Source organism: Boleophthalmus pectinirostris, unplaced genomic scaffold (assembly GCF_026225935.1).
Source record: "Boleophthalmus pectinirostris isolate CB_2022bp ecotype Guang Dong unplaced genomic scaffold, ASM2622593v1 HiC_scaffold_248, whole genome shotgun sequence".
Classification (NCBI taxonomy): Eukaryota; Metazoa; Chordata; class Actinopteri; order Gobiiformes; family Gobiidae; genus Boleophthalmus; species Boleophthalmus pectinirostris.
In genome coordinates, this window is record NW_026571233.1 from 1 (window position 1) to 25,000 (window position 25,000).

At 38.2% G+C, this 25,000-nt stretch overlaps 3 protein-coding genes across 3 annotated transcripts; 1 reads left to right on the top strand and 2 right to left on the bottom strand.

Moving 5' to 3' along the window:
• Positions 1 to 3: 3 nt before the first annotated feature.
• On the bottom strand, positions 4 to 19,354 carry LOC110166155 (inactive rhomboid protein 2; the record flags this gene model as incomplete). Its single annotated transcript, XM_055159719.1, has 17 exons — positions 19,204 to 19,354; positions 10,419 to 10,568; positions 8,997 to 9,148; positions 8,130 to 8,313; positions 7,652 to 7,873; positions 7,268 to 7,396; positions 7,037 to 7,137; positions 6,705 to 6,923; positions 6,435 to 6,546; positions 6,279 to 6,353; positions 6,036 to 6,197; positions 5,044 to 5,129; positions 4,899 to 4,962; positions 4,720 to 4,814; positions 4,066 to 4,141; positions 3,205 to 3,305; positions 4 to 54 (listed from the first exon to the last, which is right to left on the bottom strand). Coding segments are annotated over exons 2-17 (1,967 nt in total), but the record flags the coding sequence as incomplete, so codon positions are not given.
• A 786-nt stretch (positions 19,355 to 20,140) lies between these two features.
• Positions 20,141 to 21,826, top strand: ten1 (TEN1 subunit of CST complex). The gene is made up of 3 exons (XM_020931497.2): positions 20,141 to 20,314; positions 20,393 to 20,550; positions 20,626 to 21,826. Exons 1-3 carry the CDS (start codon positions 20,169 to 20,171, stop codon positions 20,751 to 20,753), a joined length of 432 nt encoding a protein of 143 aa, XP_020787156.1. The 5' UTR covers positions 20,141 to 20,168; the 3' UTR covers positions 20,754 to 21,826.
• Positions 21,827 to 22,737: 911 nt separating this feature from the next.
• Positions 22,738 to 24,994, bottom strand: LOC110166186 (peroxisomal acyl-coenzyme A oxidase 1-like). Its single transcript, XM_055159720.1, has 8 exons — positions 24,830 to 24,994; positions 24,603 to 24,765; positions 24,245 to 24,435; positions 23,989 to 24,168; positions 23,815 to 23,920; positions 23,588 to 23,731; positions 23,313 to 23,519; positions 22,738 to 23,196 (listed from the first exon to the last, which is right to left on the bottom strand). The coding sequence occupies exons 1-8, from the start codon at positions 24,940 to 24,942 to the stop codon at positions 23,146 to 23,148; spliced, it is 1,155 nt and encodes a 384-aa protein (XP_055015695.1). The 5' UTR covers positions 24,943 to 24,994; the 3' UTR covers positions 22,738 to 23,145.
• Between the last annotated feature and the right edge of the window lie 6 nt (positions 24,995 to 25,000).

Sequence of the window (25,000 nt, forward strand, 5' to 3'; positions counted from 1 at the left end):
AGGTCTCTTAGTATGGTCATTTGGAAGATCACAGATACAACACAATGCAGCAGCCTGCCAACACAGAGCAAAACATATCTGGTAACTCCAAGTTCCCTGCCCAGTCATTTGTTAACAAAAAACTATGTTGCAACTTATATTAACCCTCAATCAAACCTGGATTTTTTGGTGCTGGCTACTAAACGCTGGTGTATGTGAAAGATCAGTAGCAGCAATGATGTATTTGCACTGATAGTTTTTGCAAAGTTAAATAAACACATTGTGGAAGCTATGTACAAAAGTGTGCCCACTGTAACCCTTTAAAATCACTGTTTTTGAACCTGCTGTAAGAAGACATTCTAAAATGTTTATCTCCACTTTCTCTACAACATCTGAACTGGCTTTAAATCAGTGTTCTGAGGTATGTTTTGCAATTTACATAATTTCTTTGATATTTAGTGCAATGTAAACGAAAGACTACTTTTAATAATGATAATAATAATTACTTTGATTTATAAAGAACTTTTTGGAATCATTTGGGTCATATTATATTTTTGATTAGACATTTCATACTTCTGTTGTTGCCCCTGCATATGTACCTAGATCTTACAAGTACCCCATTTTTCATATACTGTAGTAAAGTGTATGAATGAGCATATCTCTGCTGTTCTTACAAATACATGGAGTAAAAGTCAAATACTGTCTTTCCCTGTCCTCTGAGACTGCTGTAGCTCACCCAATTACATACGCCTGAGGCCATGGAGGGCCAGTGTCCCCCCAAAGCAAAATTAGTTGCATTTTGACCACTTACAGTGCAGTAAAACTGTATTTGCCCCCTTCCTGATTAACTTTCAGATTATCAAACTAATTTAAATATTAGATAGCCCAAGTAAACATAAAATGCAGTTTTTCTGTGATGATTTCATTTGTTAAGAGAAAAATGCTATCCAAACCTACATGATCCTGTGTGAAAAAGTAATTGGCCCCCTTGTTAAATGAGGTAACTGTGATTAATCATATTATTGAGGAATTCAATTTCATAGCCACACTCAGGCCTGATTGCTGACAGACCTTCCAAATCAAGAGATCACTTAAATAGAACCTGACAAGGTGAAGTAGGCCATATTGAACTCAAGACATCATGTCGCAATCCAAACAAATTCAGGAGCAGATAAGAAGAAAAGTAACTGTCTCAGTCTGGAAAAGGTTACAAAGCCATTTCTAAATCTTTAGGACTCAAGTAAACCACAGAGGGAGCCACTGGCCACTAATGGAGAAAGCATGGCACAGTGGTGAACCATCCCAGGAGTGGCTGGCTTACAAAAATTACCCTAAGAGCACAGTGACAGCTGATCCAAGAGGTCACAGCGGAACCCAGAAGAACATCTAAACAACTGAAGGCCTCATTTACCTCAGTAAAGCTCAGTGTTCATGACTCAACCATGAGAAACAGACTAGGTAAAAATGGCATGCATAGCAGAGTTCCAAGGTGAAAGCCACTGATGACAAAAAAAAAGAGCATAAAGGCTCGTCTCACTTTTGCCAAAAACAACTTGATGATCTCCAAAGCTTTTGGATAAATATTCTGTGGACTGATGAAACAAAAGTTGAACTTTTTGGAAGGAGTGCATCCTGTTACATCTGCCGTAAAATGAACACAGTATTTGATAAAAAGAATATTATGCCAGCAGTGAAACATGGTGGTGGTAGTGTCATGATTTGGAGCTGCTTTGCTGCTTCAGGACCTGGATGACTTGCTGTGATTGAAGGAACCATGAACTCGGCTCTCTATCAACAAATTCTGGAGCAAAATATCGAGCCACCAGTTCATGACCTCAAGCTGAAGCACACTTGGGCTCTGCAGCAGGACAATGATCCAAAGCACACCAGTGAGTCCAATTCTGAATGGCTTAAAAAAAAAAAAAAAACTAAACAAAATGAGGGTATTGGAGGAGCCTAGTCCAGAGGCCAGACCTTAAAAAGGTGGTTTATGCTCGGACATCATCCAATATGTTTGATTTAAAACAATTCTGCAAAGAAGAGTGGGCCAAACAGAGGCCCACAATAATACATTTACTTTGGGGATGTATTTGAAAAATATCTATATAAAACCACAGCCAAGCCTAAGTGACAGACACATGCATGTGCAGGTATAGTGTAATGTAGTATTACAGACGAGTTACAAGAATATATTATTAGGATCTTCAATTGAGTAAGACGTAAAGCCCGTATATCCACAGTAAACCCCCACAGAGGCGCCTGCTTGGGTACGCCTGTACGCACTGTGTGTACCTTGAATGTCCCCACTGACTCTAAATGGATGTGCCAAGTTATGCATGCACAAGTGCCACAGTGATCAACCAGTGTTCACCATTAACTTTTATTTTTGCATGTGCATGTGATCCAGGTGCTTTAGTCCTAAACTCAACAAAAAGATTCTATGTGCGGTATATCCAATGAGTGCGTGGGCCATTTCAAACAGGTCCTAAACTCTGCACTTTGGTGTAAATAGTAAAACGAAGAGTGACTTTAACACATTTCACAAAGAAAACCGTGTGTTCGCAAGGTGCACCCCCGCAGATACTACAGCCAGCTGCAGTTGTGCGCCACACATAATTTTAATGTGTGCAGGTTCAGGTTGGGTCCCAGTATTTGAACCCATTTGCTCAGACCCCCATAAACATTAACTGGTTCATAGTAGAATAGCAAATTCACGTAGACATGGGCACATGTGTGGAGCCTCATTAAAATGCAGTTACCGTCTTGATTGATCTTACTGCGGTATAGCAATATTGCAGTTATAGCGACAGCCTTATATACAAATGAGATATTATATGCTTTATACTCAGTATGAGGGCAGATTGAAAAATAGTGATTATAACGAAAATCAATGGCGAGTAAGGTAAAATGACATAATCCTTCGAAAAATATGTCAGAACGCTAATTTGAAGCCAGACCTTTCAGAAAGTATATAACACTTAGATATTGCATGCTTTACATTTTGTACAATGCCATTTATGTGCTCAAGGGCCTACAAAGGCATTATCTTTCATAAAACAAATTAGAATAGTCAAAGATTGAAAAACTGATGGGAAAATGTTAAAATACTCAAAGATGCATCACTCTGCCAAAAATAAGTGCTGTCACTGTTGAGCTTGATAGACGTTAATAATAAAATATTGTATGATTCTGTAAATATTTAAAATGCTGTGCTGGCCTACATACCCTGCATGGAGGAACAGCGAGAGCCACAGCCTGTAAAACTGATCAGGGACATCAGGGTTTAGGAACGGCAGTAGGCCACACACATCATCTAAACAGTGCACCTGCAAAGAGCAAAAACGTGTGAGCAAAGTAGCAAGAGAAAATAGCATACGTAGTGATACAAAGCCTGTCACGATAATTACAATATTGACTTATCATTCAATATATGAGAGCTGGAACAATATATTTTGGGGCACAGTATTTATCGTGATTATTCTTTCTTTTCAATTGTTGGGGAGATTTTAGACATTTTGTGTAATATAGTAAGATTTCAGTTATTTTGTTATTTTGTCATTTATTTGTTGCAGCTCAGGATTTTTAATGATACTTTAAAAAAATAGGTTTACTGGGATTATTTTATTTTGTGTCAGTGGCACAAAGTAGTTTCAAATATTTATTGCAGTATTTATCTGTAGCAATATATATCATGCTTCAAAATGTGTTATTGTGACAGGCCTAAGTGACACTTTGCAGGAAGGGCAGTACGTACATCTATGGAATAATGTTCAGCAATTATCACGGTGACACACTGCACACATTTGCAAACAGAGTCTTAACCTTTTAGATTGTCTGAAAACAAGACACCATTTCAGGAACTTGTGAATACATAATAATAATAATAAGTATACATGGTAAAACAAAGCTCAGATTAAGGCCTAATTTGACACACAGCTTCAGAGGGAGCAGAGCCTCTGTAGGTTGGAAGGTACAGTATCAATATACAGTTTGAGATCATTGCACCCTTTACATGACTGGGACTGAAAATCAATAAACTCTGTAGGTCTATAAATCAGACTCATACACACAACCTGCATGTTTTACCTGGGAGCAGAGTGTGGCATCCTCATGAAAGTACCCTCGCATGAAGGTGCAATACTCTCTGGTTGTGATCTCACATCTGCAGAATACCAGAAAAAATGCCTGATAAGAAAGTGACAATAAACCTACAAGGTTATTACACAATTTAATAGTGAAAATCAGTATTCACTTGGCCACATTCTTGTCACAGTAACTCTTTCCACATAATGATCTATCACAATTTTTAGATTTTTGTCTCATATATTTCTTGTCTTATTATATTTCCCTCAGGATCAATACAGTCTCTCTCTCCTACTATTAAAACTAATGAAATTAGCTTTCCAGATTAATTTCATGAAAATAAACAAGACAGACCTTTAACAATTACAAGTGAAATTAGAAAAAAAAAAAAAGTAAAATCTGAACACCAAACCACATGGAAGTATGTCATTGACGATTAGACATGATTAAAATGCCATTATTTGCACAGCCTTATTTCAGTCACAATAAACAGAAACATTTTACTATTAAAACCATTATACAATCCAGTGGAAAAAACCCAGAAGAGAAGGCATCAAATTATAATTAAATAACCACAACAATACTAATAGTACTATTACTGATAATGATAATAATCCAACATAAAAACTATTAAGTGGCTTTTTAATTTGCTTCTACCTGCCCTTAGTTCCTATACAGCACGGCCGTCCCTTGATTGTGCAGTCCATGTGACTGTAGCCTGTGTGATTCCATTTCTTAGGTAATGTGCATATCTGAAAACGGAAATAAATTTAAATACATCTTGTGGATAGTTTAGTAAACAATCATGAAGTATATCAGTTTGAGTGTCGACTTACAGGCCAACGTGTGATGTCATCGGGCCATATGTGAGGCTCACCAGACGCAGGTTCTTCACATACTCTAATCATAAATAAATAAAAAAAGTGTCTGAGGAGTAACTGGCACAAAAACATAACTTTAAACTTAACTTAAAAAAATTACCTCGGGTCCTGATGACAGACTGCACCAGATGACCTCAGGATCTGCACATCTTCATTTTCCCATTTGATAAAGGTGGCCAATGTCTCCTAAACGGATGATAGCATAATTGTTTAAAACATATCACAAAGCAAAAGATGTGTAAAAATACTGTTTATGCTCAATATTGTAGCAGTGTTGAAACGTGATGATGTGCCTTCTGAAATATTCACGTGCAAGTCCCAAATCCCTGTTCTGCTCAGCCCTATAGGAATTTGCTTCACTAAATGTAAAAACCCTCCCCACACATACAAACACACACACACAGATATGTTGAGATTCCACACATTCTTGGATTATTATTATTATATCGACTATACATTCATTTCCTAGAGACTGATCCTAACCAAGTCATACATATTACACAAAATTTACTCTTGTGATCTTTACGTCATTTTAGAATGTTGTTACCTGGAGTTGTGTTTTGTTTCATTCACACGTGTTTGAATTATCCTTTATTATAAGTCTGTCTACATCTTCAAAGGTCAAAATGCTCTCTTCCACCCTGTGATATCATGAAGCGGTTGTTTTCAAATTAACAGGTACCTCTTACATTTTGTTCACTAGAGATTAGCAATTCCAGGTCTGAAATTATCCAAATTATTCTAGTGAAAGTGTATGGCATTTAAAAACACAACGGAGCACTTCCTGTATTACCACATGACATCACAAGGTGGAGAGTTTTCCATTTGAGAAAGGAATTCTGTCTAAATATGCAGGGTTTGTGAGTTAAACATATGCCAATGAAACAAAACATAACCCTGGGTATGTTTTAGATGTGGAAACAACATTATAACCTATCTTAGAAAATAGCGTAATATGGGCACTTTAAGGTAAACCTCTACCCTTTTTGTCTGCATGAATTCAATGTGTACACAGATTGAAGTCCTCACAATGTGACAAAGCCCATCCACACACACAGATATGCACCAAACTAAAAAGGTGTGTTCACGTACAGAGCAGTCTGAGGGGTGGGTCTGCACACACCCAGAGTTGTCATTCTGGACACAGCACCCAGATTCCCTTTCCAGATCTTTAGCTTTCTTAATAAGGCTGACAACCTGCTGGTCCTGTCTGATGCATGGAGAGAATTTGGCCCCAAGATGGATCAGGTCATCCTAAGAAAAAAAAAATTAAAATAAATTAATTATTAAATTAACATAATTCTAATTAAAGTTTAGCCAAAAAGTCCGACTTACAGAACTAGGACCAATCCAGAAGTTTTCCTGTTGTATGTATTTGACACTCTCATAAATTCCTTTGTTTTTAAGCACCTACAGAGTACAAAGCACAAAGCAAATTTGACAAAATGTGCCAGGTGTGTAATGTGTGTGTATGCTGTGTGTATTACTCACCAGTTGAGTTTGTGAGTGCTGTGCAAACCCCACAGGGGCAAAACCATATGTACAACATGCCAACAATGTGATCACAATATGGACAAATGTTATCCAGTAGGTAAAGTAAGGCCTGTAAACACAACAGATTTACAGGCAATGTTAACTAAGCATTTTAAATTCTTAATTCATTCTAGACAAATCCAGCAAATTTGCCGTAAGTTTCCCCTCAAAGACCAACTTTCCATTTCCTGCTAACTAAAGGGAAACAGGACCCGAGATAGTGCTGACCTGTGGCTGTGGAAGTCATCCAGTTGTTTCTGGACGTTACTGCTGAGACTGCGGCGATAGTGGCGGTTCAGCCACTTGCCCACGACGCCCATGCCGTACTGTCGCTTTTGTTTGTCAAAGGCAAAATGTTTCACTTGTGAAGCGATGCGCCGCCCGCGCCGAGGGATCCCCTGCTCTAGTCCAGCTCCTGGCGCTTTAGGAGTTCGAGATATTTCTAGGCTTCAATTTGTGGACAAAACAAGATTAAAGTACTTAACCAGAATAACTAATACAGATAATAGCTCAGCAACAGTAGGCCTACCATCACACTGTAGTAGCTGTGTAGTACTCACTTGCTGTGGTCTGTTGTGTCTCCAAAACCAAAAGAGGCAGATATGGGAGGTGACTCAAACACATCGTCAGCCATGGAGTAAAATTCGTCTCGAGCATCCCCCTTGTGAACATAAAATAAATTATTTAGTAAATTGTTGTTTTATGCAAAATATTAATCTGCACTGTTGCAGCAATTGTTTTATTGATTAAACAGTAAAGGTGAATAAAATCTGGCATAGTCAGTGACTGACTTTGCCAAAGAAGAGAGATCGAGAGGTGTCAGCAGAGTCCACAGTGTCCTCATCCATCCAGCTGTGATGCATGAAGCTCCTTTTGGGAAAACTGCGACCGGTCTGTGAGCCCACCAGACCACCATGACCCTGGACAAAAAACAAAATAAAATTGTAACAGGGCTGTACATGTTGCTTAAAAGTGCTTATGAATGAGGAAACTGAAAAGTTATTTAAAGTAGAAAAGTTATTAAAACAGATTCAGTCTTCTCAAAACACCACAAGGAGGTGCTATAGGCATGCTGTTATTCCACTGTTCCATCTCTAATGTAATAAACCAGTCTAGCAGAGCCCTTTACCAGTATCTAATGAAGATTGCATTAAAAATGACTTATCTACACTTACCCTGAGCAGGTTAGATGCAGCGCGGATGCTCATGCGGGCCACAGATTCCCTCTTGCGTTTGGGGAGGCGGCTGTAGCCGGAGCGCTGGCTGGTGAAGGAGGAAAGGGAGGTGACACCCGGGGTGATAGGTCCACCATGGGCAGTTTGGGGGGTCTTAGGAGATCGGCAGTCCACCTCATCTGCCCCACGAAAGGCTCGCCCTCTGGCAAGTGGATCCACAATCTGTAAATATATAAAACACGATCTCACCCTTTAAAATACAGTTTGAAAAACATATGCAACATTCTAAGTTACTGTGAACTGTATTAGTTAGGAAACTAAATGATTAGTTTGAATCTAAATTCAATTACAGGACTGTAGTGGAGTATCACGTTCAAAGAATGGCACAGATGCTCCATGTCTAACACACATTTTCATTTTCTTCTCACTGTGTATGTGCTAGCTGTGATCTGCATGTTGCATAAGAGTCAGTGTGTACCTTCTTCATTTTATGTGTGGTAGGAGACTCTGGGCCCTGGTCGATGCTCGTGGCCACCTCGGACTCTCGATACTCGGCCTTGAGTTTGCCATAGCGCTGGCTGCAGTGCCGCATGCTCTTCCGGTGCCAGACCTGCTGTTTGCTCTCACAGTTTCCTCCCACTCCAAACCATTGAGCCGTGTTTCTACAAGTACACAATGCATTGCTAACAATCATTACTCATTATCCAGGCTTTATGAAATATGATATGAATGCATGAATGCATGAATGTATGAATGTATGAATGCATGAATGTATGAATGTGTAAGGCAAACATGTTGTTTTTGAGTTCTCATCCCTATTCCAATTGGATGCTAGGATTATATGTCACTTTATATGTAGCGGTCAGAGGAGGGAAGTTAAATTGGCTGAAAACATTTGTAATAAATAATAGTTGTTGTAGCTGAATAAGAATGTCATGACCGTGATTATTGGCATTATGCCGGCCAAAAATAATAATAATTGGGACAATTTAAAAAGATACATTTCATTTTATGGTAACCTTAAAGATTCACTTTGTAACTTTTCTGGTAGAGGGTCCGTCAGCTTTTCTCCATAGAGATGTTATTGCTTCATCTGGAATGTTTCACAATATGGTATTAAACCTTTCTATCTTCATAGAGACCAAACCAGACGAGGTTACAGCTCAGATATGTGGAGAGGCAACCAAGCTCACAGTCAGAATGCCTGTTTTTCTAAGTATTTTTGAGCTATAAAACTACCTGTAATTGAATTAATGTAAGGTCGAGCTGTTTAATGTCATACCGTGGAATATTCAAGCAGGTGTTTAAGATACATAGTGTTTTATTGGAATGTTATGTGTTTTACCTCCGGATACTTTGTGAGAGTGAGGTTTGTCGGCCGAACTTTGATCGTCTGTCTCTGGTCAAGAAGTTTCCATCTCCGGCGCCACTGAAACTCTCTGACATTGAGCTGGGGGCCTGACCACTCGCACTTTTCTTCAGTGCAGATCGTAGAGGCTATTGACACAAAGACAAGGCTCTTAGGATAAACTGTAGCTGGGGAAAAACTAATCCAATATTAGGGTGGGGTGATACGGATATATATAAATATTGATAAGTACAATATTTTTTGTTGCAATATCTCAATCACCATATTCAAGCAATATTTTAACAATGTATCAGGAATGGACTAAAATCCGCCTATACATGTCTTGGTTGAGGAAAACCAAACACAAAACATGAATGGACCATAAAATTAACCACAGAAGGGCAGAGATATCACTTTACCACCTTGTTTAAGAGAATAAACTAGATGTTTCTGCTCATTTTATTTTTAATTGTTTAATTCTGAGATGATATACTCAATATTCTAATTTATTCATTTATTCATATATATTCAGAACAACAACTGCAATATTATATTTTTTTATAGATTGACAACCCTTAACCACAATATAAATGGTGAATACAAGTTACTTAACTAAACAGAACACTAGCCAAGTGTATGCCGTTATTGCCATTGTGTTGCCTTCGTCACTTCATGGTGTTAACAGCAAACATGTTTATTTTGGGTTTGTGAGCCATTCTGGTCTGAAGAGCAGATTATTTAGCACAAAATACCTTCCTGATTTCTAAATTCAAAATGTATGAATTTCGTATAGTAAAAAACATTCTGACATTTGATCCTTTATGTAGCTACCTGCTATTTTAAGTCACTATTCTAAATAAGTGCACATTGAACTTTTCTTGTTGCAGATGTGCACATAATGCCCAAGTTGATGCTATACTTAAAGTGAGGTTATAGGTGGAAAAGTAAATTGTGTTGCTAGAGCATGCTCTGCTGAACTTTACTGCTGTCCAAGGCCATTATTTGTGCATGAGGCCTGCAGGGGAAAGGCTCAGTACCACAGGGACAGCTGTCCAAAATGCCTTCATAACTCAGCAAACTGTACAAAGAGCGTGCTTCTGCAAACACTGGACCCTTATCAGATACATCTTTGTACTCATTACGCTTATACAAAGAGTCAGTTAACTAACTCCAGATTGAAGAACAAAGACACTGCAGTATAGTTCTGTTACATAACAGATTATAAATAAGTTAGACAATGTTGGCAGCAGTGAAATTACACAGGCGGCAGATCTGCTGCTTCTCTGTTCTCCTGGAAAACAATCCATTTACTTAATTGTTAAATCTATTTAACAAACAAAACTATATTCAGCTCAAGTTTGTAACACAAAAGCATGGCTGCCCATCAACCACGCTGTGTCAGTTGCACTGACAGTTTACCTGTTTGGCAGGATCTGGATCCATGTTTTCTGCAGTTGTGGGAATGGCTATTACAAGGCTTGGGGGCTTTTTGCTTTTGAGGCGACTATCTGATTGGCCCCCATTTGGAGGGGGCTCCTCCCCTTCCAGCGATGCCATTCATGCGGAGACCTATAAAGAAAATGGATTAAAATTAACTTAAATATTGTGTGAGCACTCAATGCATTTGTCTCTGTCCTTCAGAAGTACACAAACGACAGTTCCCCTGTAAGCTTCCTGTAATTAAAATAAAATACATAAACAGGAAGCCTTTAAGGAAAGTTAAGTAAACAGCTCTTAGATAAATGTGTGCTGACAAACTGGGACGGACCTTGACAAACCCCCTCTACCTTTGAGGGAGGTGATCCGCCATTAGTTTTTTTCAGAAGTGCATTAATTATACACCAGACTTGTAATAGACTAAGAAGAAATTCTTGGTGAATTAAAAAGAAGGCATGGCAAAAGCTCTCAAAAATATTATTACATATCTGACCCAAACTGCACTCACAAGATTACACCTGCACAGACATTCATGCCAAAAGACAGCTATTTATAGAGAAGAAAGTACTAGGAAACAATATAAAGACAGCTTAGCCTCGTAAGTAGAGAGTTTCATCTGCCTTTTTACATATACCAAATCTTCACTTACAAACTCTCTTCTCCTTTGTAAGAATCTGGGACAGCAGCATAATCTAAATAAAATGATTTGTTGACTAAGACACTATCGACCAATTAATCAACAACTAAATAGGGCCCAACCAATATATCAGTTGGCCGATATTATCGATATGGGTACTTGGAGACATATCGGCTATCAGCTTAAATCTTGCTGATTTTCGACGTGGGCATATTACGCCTCTTAACAAAGCTTAGAATCTCTATATTATGTTAATGTAATGCAATTTGCAGACAGATAAATGTCCCATTATGTGGCACAGCATCAGTGTTTATCTGCAGAGTAATTTGTTTGTGTCTGTGACGCTGTACTGCCCCTGAACGCACCCCCACAGTAAATCTAGTGCGCTTGTTTACACCTGTGCTCAGCCATAGATCCATGTGTGCAACACTGAGGCACTGCTTTAAATGCTCTTGAGTCTGATCTACAATAGTGACGATAAATAAAAGTGAAATTCAGCGCAGTTTGGGCCAGAACCAAAACTACTGCATGTTTTTATGAAAGTGCGAGCACGAAGCAGAGAGGACTGTCCCATAGACAGAGGACACACACAGCTGCTGTCAACCTGCTGGATTATATTATTTTTTGGATGATTGTTTTGAGTCAAGATTAAAAGGACACTTATTTGTGAAGACTTGATGTGCCTGTGTGAGCGGTGAGTGTTGTAAATGTGTTGGTTCTTTCTCATTGGTTAGCACTTGGCTAATGTAAGCTTCCACACATAAACAGCGTGTTTTCTCTTACATTAGCCTACTGTAAAGTGACTATAGTGGCTGTATAGACATCACTGGATCTGCACTGATATGCAGATGAGCTGTAATAGAAGTGTGAATGTTCGGCAATAAAGGTGCTACTTACTTTCTTTATTAGCTAGAATGTCATGCAAAAATGCCATTAGGCCGATCTACTGTCTTTACATTTACTGTTATATTGGCTCTTTACAGTCATATTTAGCCTAAACAAACCCAACTTAAAATCCAGTAGAGCCAGACCTAAGTTTTATAATCAACTGACAGTGAATTTTTACATCACTAAATATATCGGCTATCGGCACCTCCAGCTCCCATTTTATCAGTATTATATCGGCCTCAAAAAAATCTATATCAGTCGAGCCCTAGTGTAAATCTTTAGGGAGTCATCTATCTATACAATCACAAATGAAGCAGCATCTTGCATATAGCATTAGATACTGATCAATACTGTGCTCATTAGACAATCATCTTTCACCTCAAACTTTATTTGATTTATTTCACAATCAGTCAAACAATACACTGATGAAATATGAAAGACATCCTGCATGCCAGCCATTCAGTTCATAATCTTATTTCATGACGTGCTTTCAGCCATAAATGACATTTCAGATTCATTTACTTATCAGTGTGTCCTGGCCATTACCAACGTCACAACCCTCCCCGCGTCTATTCCTGGAGCTTCAGTGTAGAACAGTACACAGTAGAGAGGAAAAATAACTGCCCCAGCCCTAGGTCGACACCTCAGTTATGTCAGTTATGCCTCAAAGCCTGCAAGTTGTCAGAGAGTTGTGGCTTAACAAAAAAATCTATGTGAAATCCTTGGTTTCTGCAAAAGGAATGGCAGCAGTGAAACAGGACACCAATGCAATCAATAGTTGACAGGACTTTGCCCATCCCCCAAAACTGTTTCACTGCTTAATGATGTCCGGCAGCATTTTCAATTAGACATAATAAATATTTGAAGCCACAAAATGAAGCTTCCGTGTATTAGACTTGTGGTAGTGTGTAGATCACCATTGCAAAGAGAGTGAGAGGAACCCGCCCACTTAGACATAAAGAAGGAATTTACTAATGGACAGTGTTGACGGAGTGGGAACTGTCGGCACTGTTAAATCAAATGCGGCTAAGGTTTGGTCCAAAGAACAGTGTGCATGTAGATCAACTACAGATGAGATCAAGTACATCTTAATTCAGTTAAAAACAAAGAAAAAATGTTGTCGCTTTTCTGCCAGTGGTTATCAGTAACCAGGCTCTGGATGACCCACCCACATAACTGTGACTAGCAAAGTGTCATGCCCAAAGACGCATCATGAGTAAGTATGTGCTCTGAGCTCAAATAAACTTGTGATCTTGTTCCCAAAAAAGGTATTTCAATCAGAACAAAAAGTCTAACATGAGGAAAGACTTATTTGGGAGAAAAAGGGTCTATTGGACTACAATGTGAAAATTTCAACTGCTCAATATCAACTTGAATCCAGATCCAAATGTTTAAAATAGTTAGTAATCAGTGCTTTTTATGAAAGAGGTCTCACTTCGTAAGTGTAGTTTCATTTAGTTTTAGTTTAGTCTTTATCTGAAGGGACAATGTAAAGAGACATCTGCACCAGATTATAGCTAAATAGCTAGTTTCCATCTGTAGTCCCTGATTTACAGAAATAAATTATACATTGCAATTATATTCAGCAATAAGAACAATTCACACTGACCACTCTCACACACACATTGACACCATATCACACATCAACAGAGCAAAGCATTAGGTATTTACAACATCACACATTTTATCTTAAAAATACATATTAACCTACCATTTCTACATTTCACTATTACATCAGTCCATAGGTGTAGAAATAACAGCAAAGTTCAGCATCTGAAGGATAAATTTGATAAGTGACTGACTAAAGGTCTTGTTTTATGTTGATGAAATTAAGGTTTCGTGACATTAAAATTGAACACCATTTTTATTTGTTTCAATAAGAAAAATGTGACTGATTAAGATTTAATAAACAAACAATTAACAGAGTGTTCATTACATCTTGGCATGACTAAGATAGAAAGATGACATCACCCATTACTGATGTGATCATATGACATGGAAAATACCACATCACTCAGGTGCTCCAGAGGCCCGACTATAACCTTCAGTTGAGCCTCTCTCTACCTACACTCTTAACCTACTGTGTAAGCCCCCTGTTTCAAGCTGCTGTGGGAAAAAACAAAGAGTCCCCTGTGAGAGCGTCTCCATGGTTCTTCCCTATCTCCTGAGTGAGGGCTGCTCTGTGTTAGTCCCATATAGTCATATTAACAGGTTCACAATCAGGGGGGAGTACAGGGGTGACTTGTCTGGACATGGTGCTTCTATACCTCTTATAGGCGGGGCAGTTAAAACAGTGTGGGAAAGTATCGCGTTTCCTCTGTAGCGCTCACAGCTGCAGTGTGGAGAGCGCTTGCCTGACATGAACCTTTTTTCACAGTGGTCATTGTGGTTTGTATTTTTGTATTTTGGTTAGGGGTGGGATAAGATAAAATTTTCACAAGACAATAGACTTTCTTTTTTTTTTTATTAATTAATTTTTTTATATATTTCTCTGTAATTATAGCCATGCCTTTAAGAACTATGGATACTCAAGAAATGTAACTCAGCAATGTTGACCCTTTCTGCCAAAGTCAAATGCAATGATAAGTGATCTTGCTGACCAGGTTAGCAATTGGATATTATTTCCAAAAATTTTCAGCCCTATATGAAATTTATAAAATAGAATAACTATATTGTCTTACAGTACAACACAAGATTTGGTAGATGCATATTTCTTTTGCATGTTTCATAAGAAGCAAACACAGGCTGCTTGGCTCACAGTCTCTTCTCACATCTGAGTCTGGGGAATATCAGATGCAACGCCTCCACTTTACAAAGACCACTGTTGTGTTACTACAGACAGTGCACTGAAATGGTAGGCCTCTCTGAGCTCATGATGATTATACAGCAATACAACCCCTGTAACCTACAGGTCAAGATAGTCCTAACCGTTTCATGACAACTGTTCATGCTGATTCTTGCTACATCAGGACGGTTCCACTTTCTTTTCAACTCTCTTGAAACAAAAATGAGGAAATAGTATTGTGTCATCTTTCTGCAGAATTTAACCTTTTCTGTCTGGCAAATGCCGCAACAGTTTCAATCATCTGTTTAATTCAACAATTAGTTTTAATTCCCAGAGGAAAGTTTGACAACAAAAAGACTACAAATATATACAACTATAGATGTATTCACATAATTTCTCTTTCACACATGAGATAATTGTAATTTATTTGGAGTTATGTACAGTGGAGAAAAAAAAAAAACTGTATTAATGCATTGTATCAGGGTTGTAAAACTTCAGTCCATTAGTTGTCAATGGTGTGTTAGTAGACCAATTACAAAGTCCCGACGCATTTCAGCCTATGGCTTTCCTCAGGGGAGAAACATTTTTGTTGGTACTATTTGATTTATCTGGAAAAAGAGAGGGTTTGGAGAGAATTAGCTGCTGAAAATGTGTGTATCATCTGCCTTTTTACAAATATGCAATTTACTACTTGTAACTTTATGGAAGTAGCACGTCACCTCCATGGATTCCATGGAAACAGAAAGTACCATACTTTGGAACATTCTCCAGGGAGAGTGATGAGTGACATGCCCTACTCTGGAATATTAGTCAGAGAAACAACATTTCTGCAGAAACATGCATGAGGAGGCATATGTACAGGTCAAACAGAGTCAGGATTATGGAGATGCAAGCCCACTCACACAACCAAATTGAGAGAGAGAGAAAAAAAAACATGCTTTAGTTTGGTCTATTTTTGGCTAAAAAGGTACATACTGTGGCTATAACTGTTTTTGCAGTGAGTGCACTTTAAGCCTAATCATAGAGATAGTACCTAGATAAGTAGGAAGAGGACACTTTTATTTTAGCATTTTTATTGAGGTAATACTATTGTAAAAATGTATTTGTTTATTTGAAAGATAGTTATATATTGTTGGACATTGATCATCACTGTATGGCAATACTGTCTGTGTCAGATATAACACTTTCACTTTCCAAAACTCGGCGATAAAACAATCACTGTCCTTTGGGTTCATTTGAACTATGAAGCCTTGGCAGTATGGCTGGTATGTGCATCCAGGTTGTAAATAGATGAGTGAGCAGGAGCCCCACTGAACCTGGGCCAGGAGCCAGAGAAGTGGGCTGTTAGTGGAGTGGAAGAAATACCAATCCAGTCATCCAAAAATGTACTATCTTCTCTACTTTTGTCATATTTTATACTTGAAAAATATGATCTGGTATGACTAGGGCAACATTTAGAGAAAAAATTCCCACAACAACATGAGACACAAGACACTGGGGACTATAGCTTTTCAAGAGGAATAACTCAAACTTAACTTTTTTTTTTTTTCTTTTTTTTTACCCAAACTAAACCTCAAAAATATCATGAGATTATTTTCCTCATATGTGCACAGCATTGTGGCCATTTTTTCATGTGAGATTTAAATTATTATATAATATTATAGTATATTATATTATAGTATATTATGGTATAGTATAATATAGTATATTATAGTATTATTACTAGTTTTTAGGCAAGAAACTGAATGTGAATAAAATTGTCAAAGGCTCCCAATAGGATATGGAGTTATTTGTAGGGGTGGGATGAGAGACAATTTTCACAAGATGAGACACATCATGAGAATGGGTACATAAGAATGAGACAAGATAATATTTGTACATAATTTGTAATAAATAGGTAGTGCAATCCATTTCATAATTTTGGCTTCATAATTTTTATTTATTTTATGAAATATTTTTGTGGTCAGCTTCTCAAATTATAAAACTCACTAGCTCTTAGCTCTTTTTTTTAATCCAAGCCGAAGGTAAAGTCAGGAGGAAAAAATCTCATAAGATAATTTTTCTCATGTGTGCACAGTCTGGCAATTTTGTCTCGCAAGATCTTGTGGTACGAGATCTTGTCCCATCCCTAGTTATTTGATTCTGGAATATGTATAGTTTGGTCTGTCACATCCGTGTATGTGTGTGTGCAATAATCTGGCAGAGCACTCTTTAACCAGTGGGATCTCGAGCAGTCAAAAAGCCTTGTAGAAGGTGTGTGTTGTCTGTATGAATCCTTATTCTTCACTCAATGCAATTTCACTTTCACTACAAATATGTTTACTTTTAAGAGTCCACCAGTCAGCATCTTCTTTGAGTACTCAAGTGAGACCATGAGACAAAGACAGAAGTGTATCTCCCAAAATTGACAGATATGATCTACAACCAACTATGCTTTGTATAATAGCCAGTAACAATTAGAGATGGGTGTATCAGTTGAATATATATTGGTTAAATCTCCAGCACAGGCCAATATTTTGTGAGTGACCTTCAGCCTAAAAATACACATAAACCTTTATTTGAACCACTTTAGTGCAAATATATAACTGCTGAAAACATGACTACACATCTTTCTTAAAAGTTTGTGGAGAAAAAAAAGGCTCTGGGTGAGTCTTTTTAGTGAATTTAAATATGCATCATATTGGCCCAAAAATATCGGCAGAACTTACCGGCCATCAGTTGCTCTGGATTCTAAACATCAGCATCTGCCCTTAAAAAAACAAAACAATATAGGCCGATTTCTAGTTAAAATGCCAAATTGTGATTGCTTTAGTCTTTTTCCAGATGCTCCAAGTCCACTGACATATTTCTGCTTTATTAATTGACGCAATGGAGATAAACTAGTGTAGCCACGGCTGTCTTAGGGTAGATGGCAAACAGAAGGCTACCAATTTATGCCATCATCAGCACCAACACAAACCTCAGTTATTCTCAGACAATGTGGTTGCAGTGAATTCAAAACACAGCAGTCTCATGTGCCATATAAGGCCAACATAAAACTAAATCTTTAAAGTTTTTCAAGTATTCATAGGAGGGCAAATAAATTCAAATGTGGCTATAATGCACTTTCTGAGACAACTGCTAAAGGCCCGTTTTATACAATTTTCTGATCTAACTTATAATGTTGTTTCCTCACCACAAACATAACTAGATTTATGTTTTGTTTCATTCATTCTGTTCCACCTTGTGACGCCATGCGGTGATACGGGAAGTGCTCCACACGTTTAAACTCTGTCCATACACCTTTTGCCAATCTCTACTGAAGAAAAGGTAAAAACGTAGATGTTAACTTGAAAACTACTGCTTCATGGTTATCACAATTGCAGACAGAGACTAATAATAAAGGATTACTCAAATATGTGTGTGTGTGTGTGTGTGTGTGTGTGTGTGTGTGTGTGTGTGTGTGTGTGTGTGTGTGTGTGTGTGTGTGTGTGTGTGTGAAACAAAACACAACTCCAGGTATGTGCTTGAGGAGATAATTACATTATAACATGGCTTAAAGCTCACGAGTTAATTTTGCGTAATGTAAGACCTTAAAAAATCAATTCTGTCAAAGTGCTGAAAGTGTCTTGAAAAAGAAACTGTTCGTCTGGCAAGTTCAAACACGTGTAAAAAGACTGAAGACTGACTGGAAAACTGAAATGGCCTGGAGGGAAAATACGTAAGGAATTTAAGACCTTTAGTCATCATCACAACTTTTTATCCTCCCAATCATCTAACTGACTTTTATGGTTTCAACAAAGACGACGAAATGTGAATGGTTCAAATATCAAAAGGTCCTGTAGGTAGGCCTAAAACTTTAATTGAAAATAAGACTTGGAATTAGCATTGTCCTACTTTTATCTTCAAAGCATACATAAAGCAATCGTTAGACAACTGGTAGGTGTCAACATTAAAATTAAACAAAGCATCATCAGACTATGACAGGTCTCATTTTGTAAACCAGCCCACTTCACAACAGACAAAACTACTAATTATGTGTAGCCTACTCCTTTTTATATTGCCAAGCCCAGGCTAATTTAAGGCAATTATGTGAAAGATCTCTTCCAAGAAAAATAAACACATACGGGATTGGAGAGTTGACTTTTCGGGAGGTACGCGGTAAATAAGGGGGAAATTTGAGCTGGATAAAATGTCATGTGTGCAGCCCAGAGCCGATCCCGAGCGGGCACCAACAAAGGGTTTGCTTAGGCATGCTCCGGAGCCGCTCGCTTGGAAACACATAGACTACATGAAGTCGGTTCGACCTCATCTGTGAGATCTAAACTTGGAGTTTTTTCACAATGCTCTAAGATTATCCTTGCGGTAGAAACTTTAGTTTTAATCAGTTATATTCAACTAGAAGTAAATTGGGCATCTAATCTATTTTGTATGGCAATAAGACAGATCTAAGCTCAGTGAAGTCATAATTCACTTACCCGAAAGAAGAAACAAACGATTTGTTGTTCATTAGCAGATAAAATTAGTCCACAATGTGGCCATACGGCAGATCGACCAGTGACACTTCCCTTTTCTACAGACGTCCTCCTCTGGGCTCGTGCAGGCGGGGCTACGTCTGAGCGCAGGATCGGGGCGGGACTATGGTCCTGCAGGAATCTGGACAGTCAGGACCTTGGCAGGACCATACACTGTATATATACGGTCTATGGGCAGGACCATAGAATACGCCATACCTGACCTGGCTCTTCTCAATTCTCTTACTTCGCCTTCTTTTCTATCCTCCTCCCCTGGTTCCTCAATTTCAGCATGAATCAGATATTAAGCGGTGTCCCAAAGCAAAGCGGGAATCACGGGGGAAACACGGACTTAAATATTCAGTTGGCCAGTTTAGGGTTAAATCACTGGAGGTGCATCTCATCCTTAATTTATGAAGTTGTCTTAAAGGGTGCAAAGTAAGATCTGCACATCTGATCTTAAACCTAAAATCTTGTCGAAATTGGCTGAGGGGTAAATACGGTTCTTGGCCAATTTGTCCTGACCCCACAAGCTTTCAGGTGAGTTGGGTCAAATTATAATTTTTTATGGGTTTTTTTTAACATCTAAAATGCATCTTGAAATTCCAATTTTAGAGTGCTCAGGTTGTTTTCATGTTCATGGCATGAATTCTGGCTCACTCTGCACTACCCACATGAATTATTGTACTGACTAGTACAGCACAGCCAGTCTTTGGCTTTCAAATGGTCCTTCGCTTCATGTCTGTTTCAATATGCAGACCTTAATCTAAAAATTATAAGAAAAACAAGTTTGGATGCGTTTGGGCCATAGTCTGTATCCCTGGTTCAGATGATTCGGACACTAGGGGATGCTGTTTATTCGAAAAACGAGAGTCGAGGTGTCACGTGACAGAACCGGAAGAAATAGATGCGATGGCTGATTTATACCCATGAGATCTGTGCACAAATGCTATTATACACACGTAAAGTTTTGTATATTTTCCAGTATGCTCCCTTCAGCTGCAGTGTATCGTTTTCCCTGGGAACTAACCTCTGGATCAGTACAGGAAGGGGAATCGTTGAGAACATTTGGCAAGTGAGTCTACAGTATACTTATGTGCATATCTTATCCATATGCACGAATTAAAGTTGAACACATCTCTTTTCATTCCAGACTCATCCTGTATGAACCAGAGGAGTCCTTGGCCACGCTCTCAGCACACCAGTCTTCAAAGGACCATCGTGTAATTGTTCATACATTGTTTGTTGAACCATTTGACGCAGTAATTGGTGCTCAGTACATGGTTCTTGGAGAGTTAGAAAATATAGAGGGTAAAAGTATTTCATATGTACAATCTTAAATATTCCGTAGCCTAATGCTCATCTTGGTGCTTTTATTTTATACAGGTGTGGGGGCAGTGGTTCGTGCCCGTGTGCTGAACTGCGTTGATGGAGTAAATCTTGCCCTTCTGCAGAAAGCAATCAATGATCAGAGAACGTTTTTGGAAAAGAAAGTCGGGGTTGTAAATAGCTGAAATCAGATTATATACATGTTATAGAAGTAGCTGGCATTTAAAACAACATCAACGTTTTCATTTTGAGGTGAACATATCTTATGTTATGCATATATTAATCTTGTGAGCTTTAAGTCATGTTATAATGTTATCTCATCAAAAAGGTGGAGCTGTGTTTTGTTTAATTTACACAAAGCTCAAAATGCACAGTTCCAACTTATAATGTTATGAAATGGTAGTTTTCAAGATAATAGCCACATTTTACCTTTTGTTTGGTAGAGATTGGCAAATCCAGGGCTGAAATGAGCCAAATGATTCTAGTGAAGGTGTATGGAGTTTAAAAACACAGTGGAGCGCTTCCTGTATTACTGCATGACATCACGAGGTGGAACAGAGTGTTCTCAGTTTGAGAAAAGCTCACCTAAATATGCAGGGTTTGTGTGTTAAACATGTGTGAATGAAACAAAACATAACTCTGGGTCTGTTTTTGATGAGAAAAAAAAAAAACATGACATAAATCAGAAAATAGAGTAATATGGACTCTTTAAATCAAATAGTGCTCTTACAGATGACAGTTACATTCAAATACTAGTTTATTCTTAATTACAAAAAAACATTTATGTCATAAGAGGATTATATAATAATCAGAAAGCAGAATGTTCCCTACAGGAGTCTCTAATTTGGACAGTCCTTATTAACAACCTAAATTGGAGCACACGGGGAATAAAGATTTTTGAGGTTTTAAAAGTAACAACCATTAAAAAGGTTAAATAGTGAAAGATTATTGGAGTTAAAGAGTTAATGTGTTCTGAAGATTGTGTAAAGAACAACAACCAACAACAATGAAACAAGGTGTGGTGTCATTACACTCTTGGCGAAACCTGGAAAAGATAAAAGATATATAGACAACCTTAGGCCCATTTCTTTATTGAATGTAGTGAAATTTTGACTCATATTATGGCGAACAGATTAAAAACTGGAATTGAAGACTTTATCAGTGAAACCCGGGAATCGGGATTTATAAAAAATAAATAAATTCACAATAATATTCAATTAGTATTAGATTTATTAAATTGTAATCACCTAATTGAAAACCCAGGGTAAGGATTTTATTTCTTGATTTTTATAAAGCTATTGATCTTGTAGACCTTCACTTCATAATGAAATCACTAGAGTATTTGGGATTTGGCCATAAATGTATTCATTTAGTGAAGATGATGTACACTGATATAAGCAGCTCTGTATCCTTTCTGAGGACACAACTAAAATATTTTGGATAAATAGAGCAGTTAAACAGGATTAATAAGCATTTGATCCCTTGCTGATTTTGCAGATTTACCCACTGACAGAAATGAACGGTCTATTATTTTAATGGGAGGTTTATTTTAACACAGAGATAGAATATCAAAAAGAAAATACAGAATCATATTATGGAAAATATGTTAATTGATTTTCATTTCAAATAAGTGGAAGAGGAAGACTCACATGGCAAATGCACTTATAAGTGATTATAAAAAACAGTTTTATTAAGAGGAAATATATTTCTATTTAACACTCATGTTTTCATTTAGCATACAACAAAAATAAAATAGGCACATGGCAACTTCCAGAAAAATTCTGAAGTCTAACACCTTTTAAGAGACATTGTGAGCGCAGCTGATTATGATTAACCTAGTTAATTAATTATACCCACTTCTCAAAGCCTGATCCCGTCAGATCTCAGAAGTTAACCATTGCTGGGCCTGGTTAGTACTTGGATGGGAGACCCAGGTGCTACAGAGGGGCGCCAGTCGCAAAACAAACTCCTTGTTTCCTTAGGCAAGGCACTTCACCCACACTGCCTAGTATAAAAGTGATGGGTGCGTGACTGATGGTGGTGGTCTGGCCGATGGCGCAGATTCACAGCCTTGCTTCTGTCAATCTGCCCCAGGGCAGCTGGGTTAATACTTAATAGAAGTTTACCATTACCGAGTGTGGAGTGAAATAATGAGCTCTGTAAAACATCTTTTGAGTGGCCATTATTATTATTATTATTATTAAACATATTCTGAACTTCATTGAAACACAGTGATTGAGACATAGTCATTCGAAGTAAAAACTGCCCTATTCCTCACAGCAATAATATGCAAAGATTGAGTTCACACAAAATGACAACATGTTTTGACAAATTTGGGATATTTAAGTGCATTATTTCATAGAAATAAAAGTAATTATTTTATTACTTAAATTAGTCAGTAACTATTATACTGTACAGATAAAATAAAAAACAAATGCATGATTTAATTTTCACTTTAGAATAGACAAAAGTCTCATGTTTCATTCAAAAATATTTCTTAAAATTTTTTAACGTCCACAATATTCCTGCAATATTGTTGCTCTTCAGAGCAGCAGTGTCCATCAACCTGCCTTATACTCAGAGCTTGGACCGCAGAGGCTTCAGGTACTTGTGAAAGGACTCATGGACCTGAGAAAGAAAAGGTATTATTGCTAAAAAATACTGATGTCCTTAAGAAAACAGATTGCACCTTACTCATATTAGAATATAGAAAGTTGTGTTAGAATGTATAAAATGATAACCACCTCTGTAGCATTGAGTGGTGACCTCCGGGCCCAGTCAAACAGGTTCTCATAAACATTTCCATCATATCGTCCCAGGACAGAGTTGAGATTTTTGTCATTGAAATCAAAGGCATCCACCAGTGCAACAGCGTTGGGTCTGAGCAGACACAGCAGCTCTTTAATACGCACAGAGATCTGCTGCATCTGAGGCACAGTCAGAAGTCCAGCCTGCAAGGGTGTCTTTCATTAGTTTTGTTGAAACAGCTAAATATTTAGATGTGCAAAACCCAAATGACCTGCAAGAAGTCCCCAGAGTTTTTTGTGATGCCATGCAGAGCATACAACAGAGCCAGGGTGGACAGCACCGAGTGTATGGCTGTGTCCCCGATCTCACTCAGCTTTTCTGTGAAGAGCTTCACTACCACATAGTGACAATGGGCCTGGAACAGTACAGGGTTTGTACATTGAAATACCACAATAACTGTAATCATTTAAAATTACTGTCAGGTAGATGTCAGCTTACATCTGAGGCTCTGACTAAGTCAATAGCACTGTTATTCCAAGCGTCTTCTTGATTTTTCCTCTTCTGTAACTCTTGCTGGATGCTTCTGGCAGCAGACTCAACAAGTCTAAAAACAAACTCGTTCAGTACAGAAAATTAATGACTGAACTATATTTAATATTTGTAGTTATTTACGTTGCAGCCCGGAGTTTATAGCTTTCCACAAGGTTACTCAGGTCATTGATGTCCACGACGGTTGGCCTGGCAGAGGCCGGATGGGCTCGGACTTGACGCTGCTCCATGTCATTCAGATATGCCATAATGCCTTTCAGCTGTTGACCAGCTTTGGCTTGCCTGTAGCTTTTGACCAGGTATCTGACCCGTGATATGTAAAATTAATATATAAATATAACTGTTTATAACACAGACCGTATCGGTATCGAGTCTGTACCTTGCAGTCTGCAACATCATAACAGTATTTTCCCCTTCATATGTGCAGGTGGGAGTGAACTGTACATAAAGGTCAGGAAAGGCACTGCTGCAGGAATAACCATGTCCACCACAAGACATGCGGCACACTTCAATGCCACTGTTAGTTGCCCAAGTGGTAAAGGCCTTCAGTCCAGCAGAGAGGGCATGGAGCTGTGGAGCATACTCAAGTCAAGTCGGCATAATTGTTTCACAATGTGCTTTAATACAAAGAAGTACAGAATGGTCCCATGTTATGTGTTTTGTAGCACACCCATGACACACATACGTATGAACAGAGCTCCACAGTTTCATTTTGATCTTAAATCATTGACACATACCTCTGGCAGTTCACTGAAGTCTCCATGGTTGATGTCTCCCATGATATGATGATAAGTTTGGCTTATGTACTGACCCACAAAGGTGAATGCATAGGCTGTTGCCAGCAAAGGGAAAAGTTTGTACTGTTGTGTTTGATAGTCCAAGATCTGGGGCTCAGGTTCTCTACAGGAATTTAAATGTTGAAATAGTAATGTTTGATGTTCTTAGGAGATTAATGTTGACTTACCCGGAACGAATTTCAGACTGATGACGTACAGCGCTGTAGCGAATAGCAATTGTACATGACTTAGCCAAGTTTATGGCAGACAGACCAACAATAAGGGACCGAACAAACACCATTGTTCCATAGGTGAGCTTGGCACTGGGGGGCTTCACATAGCGACCATCCGGCTCCACC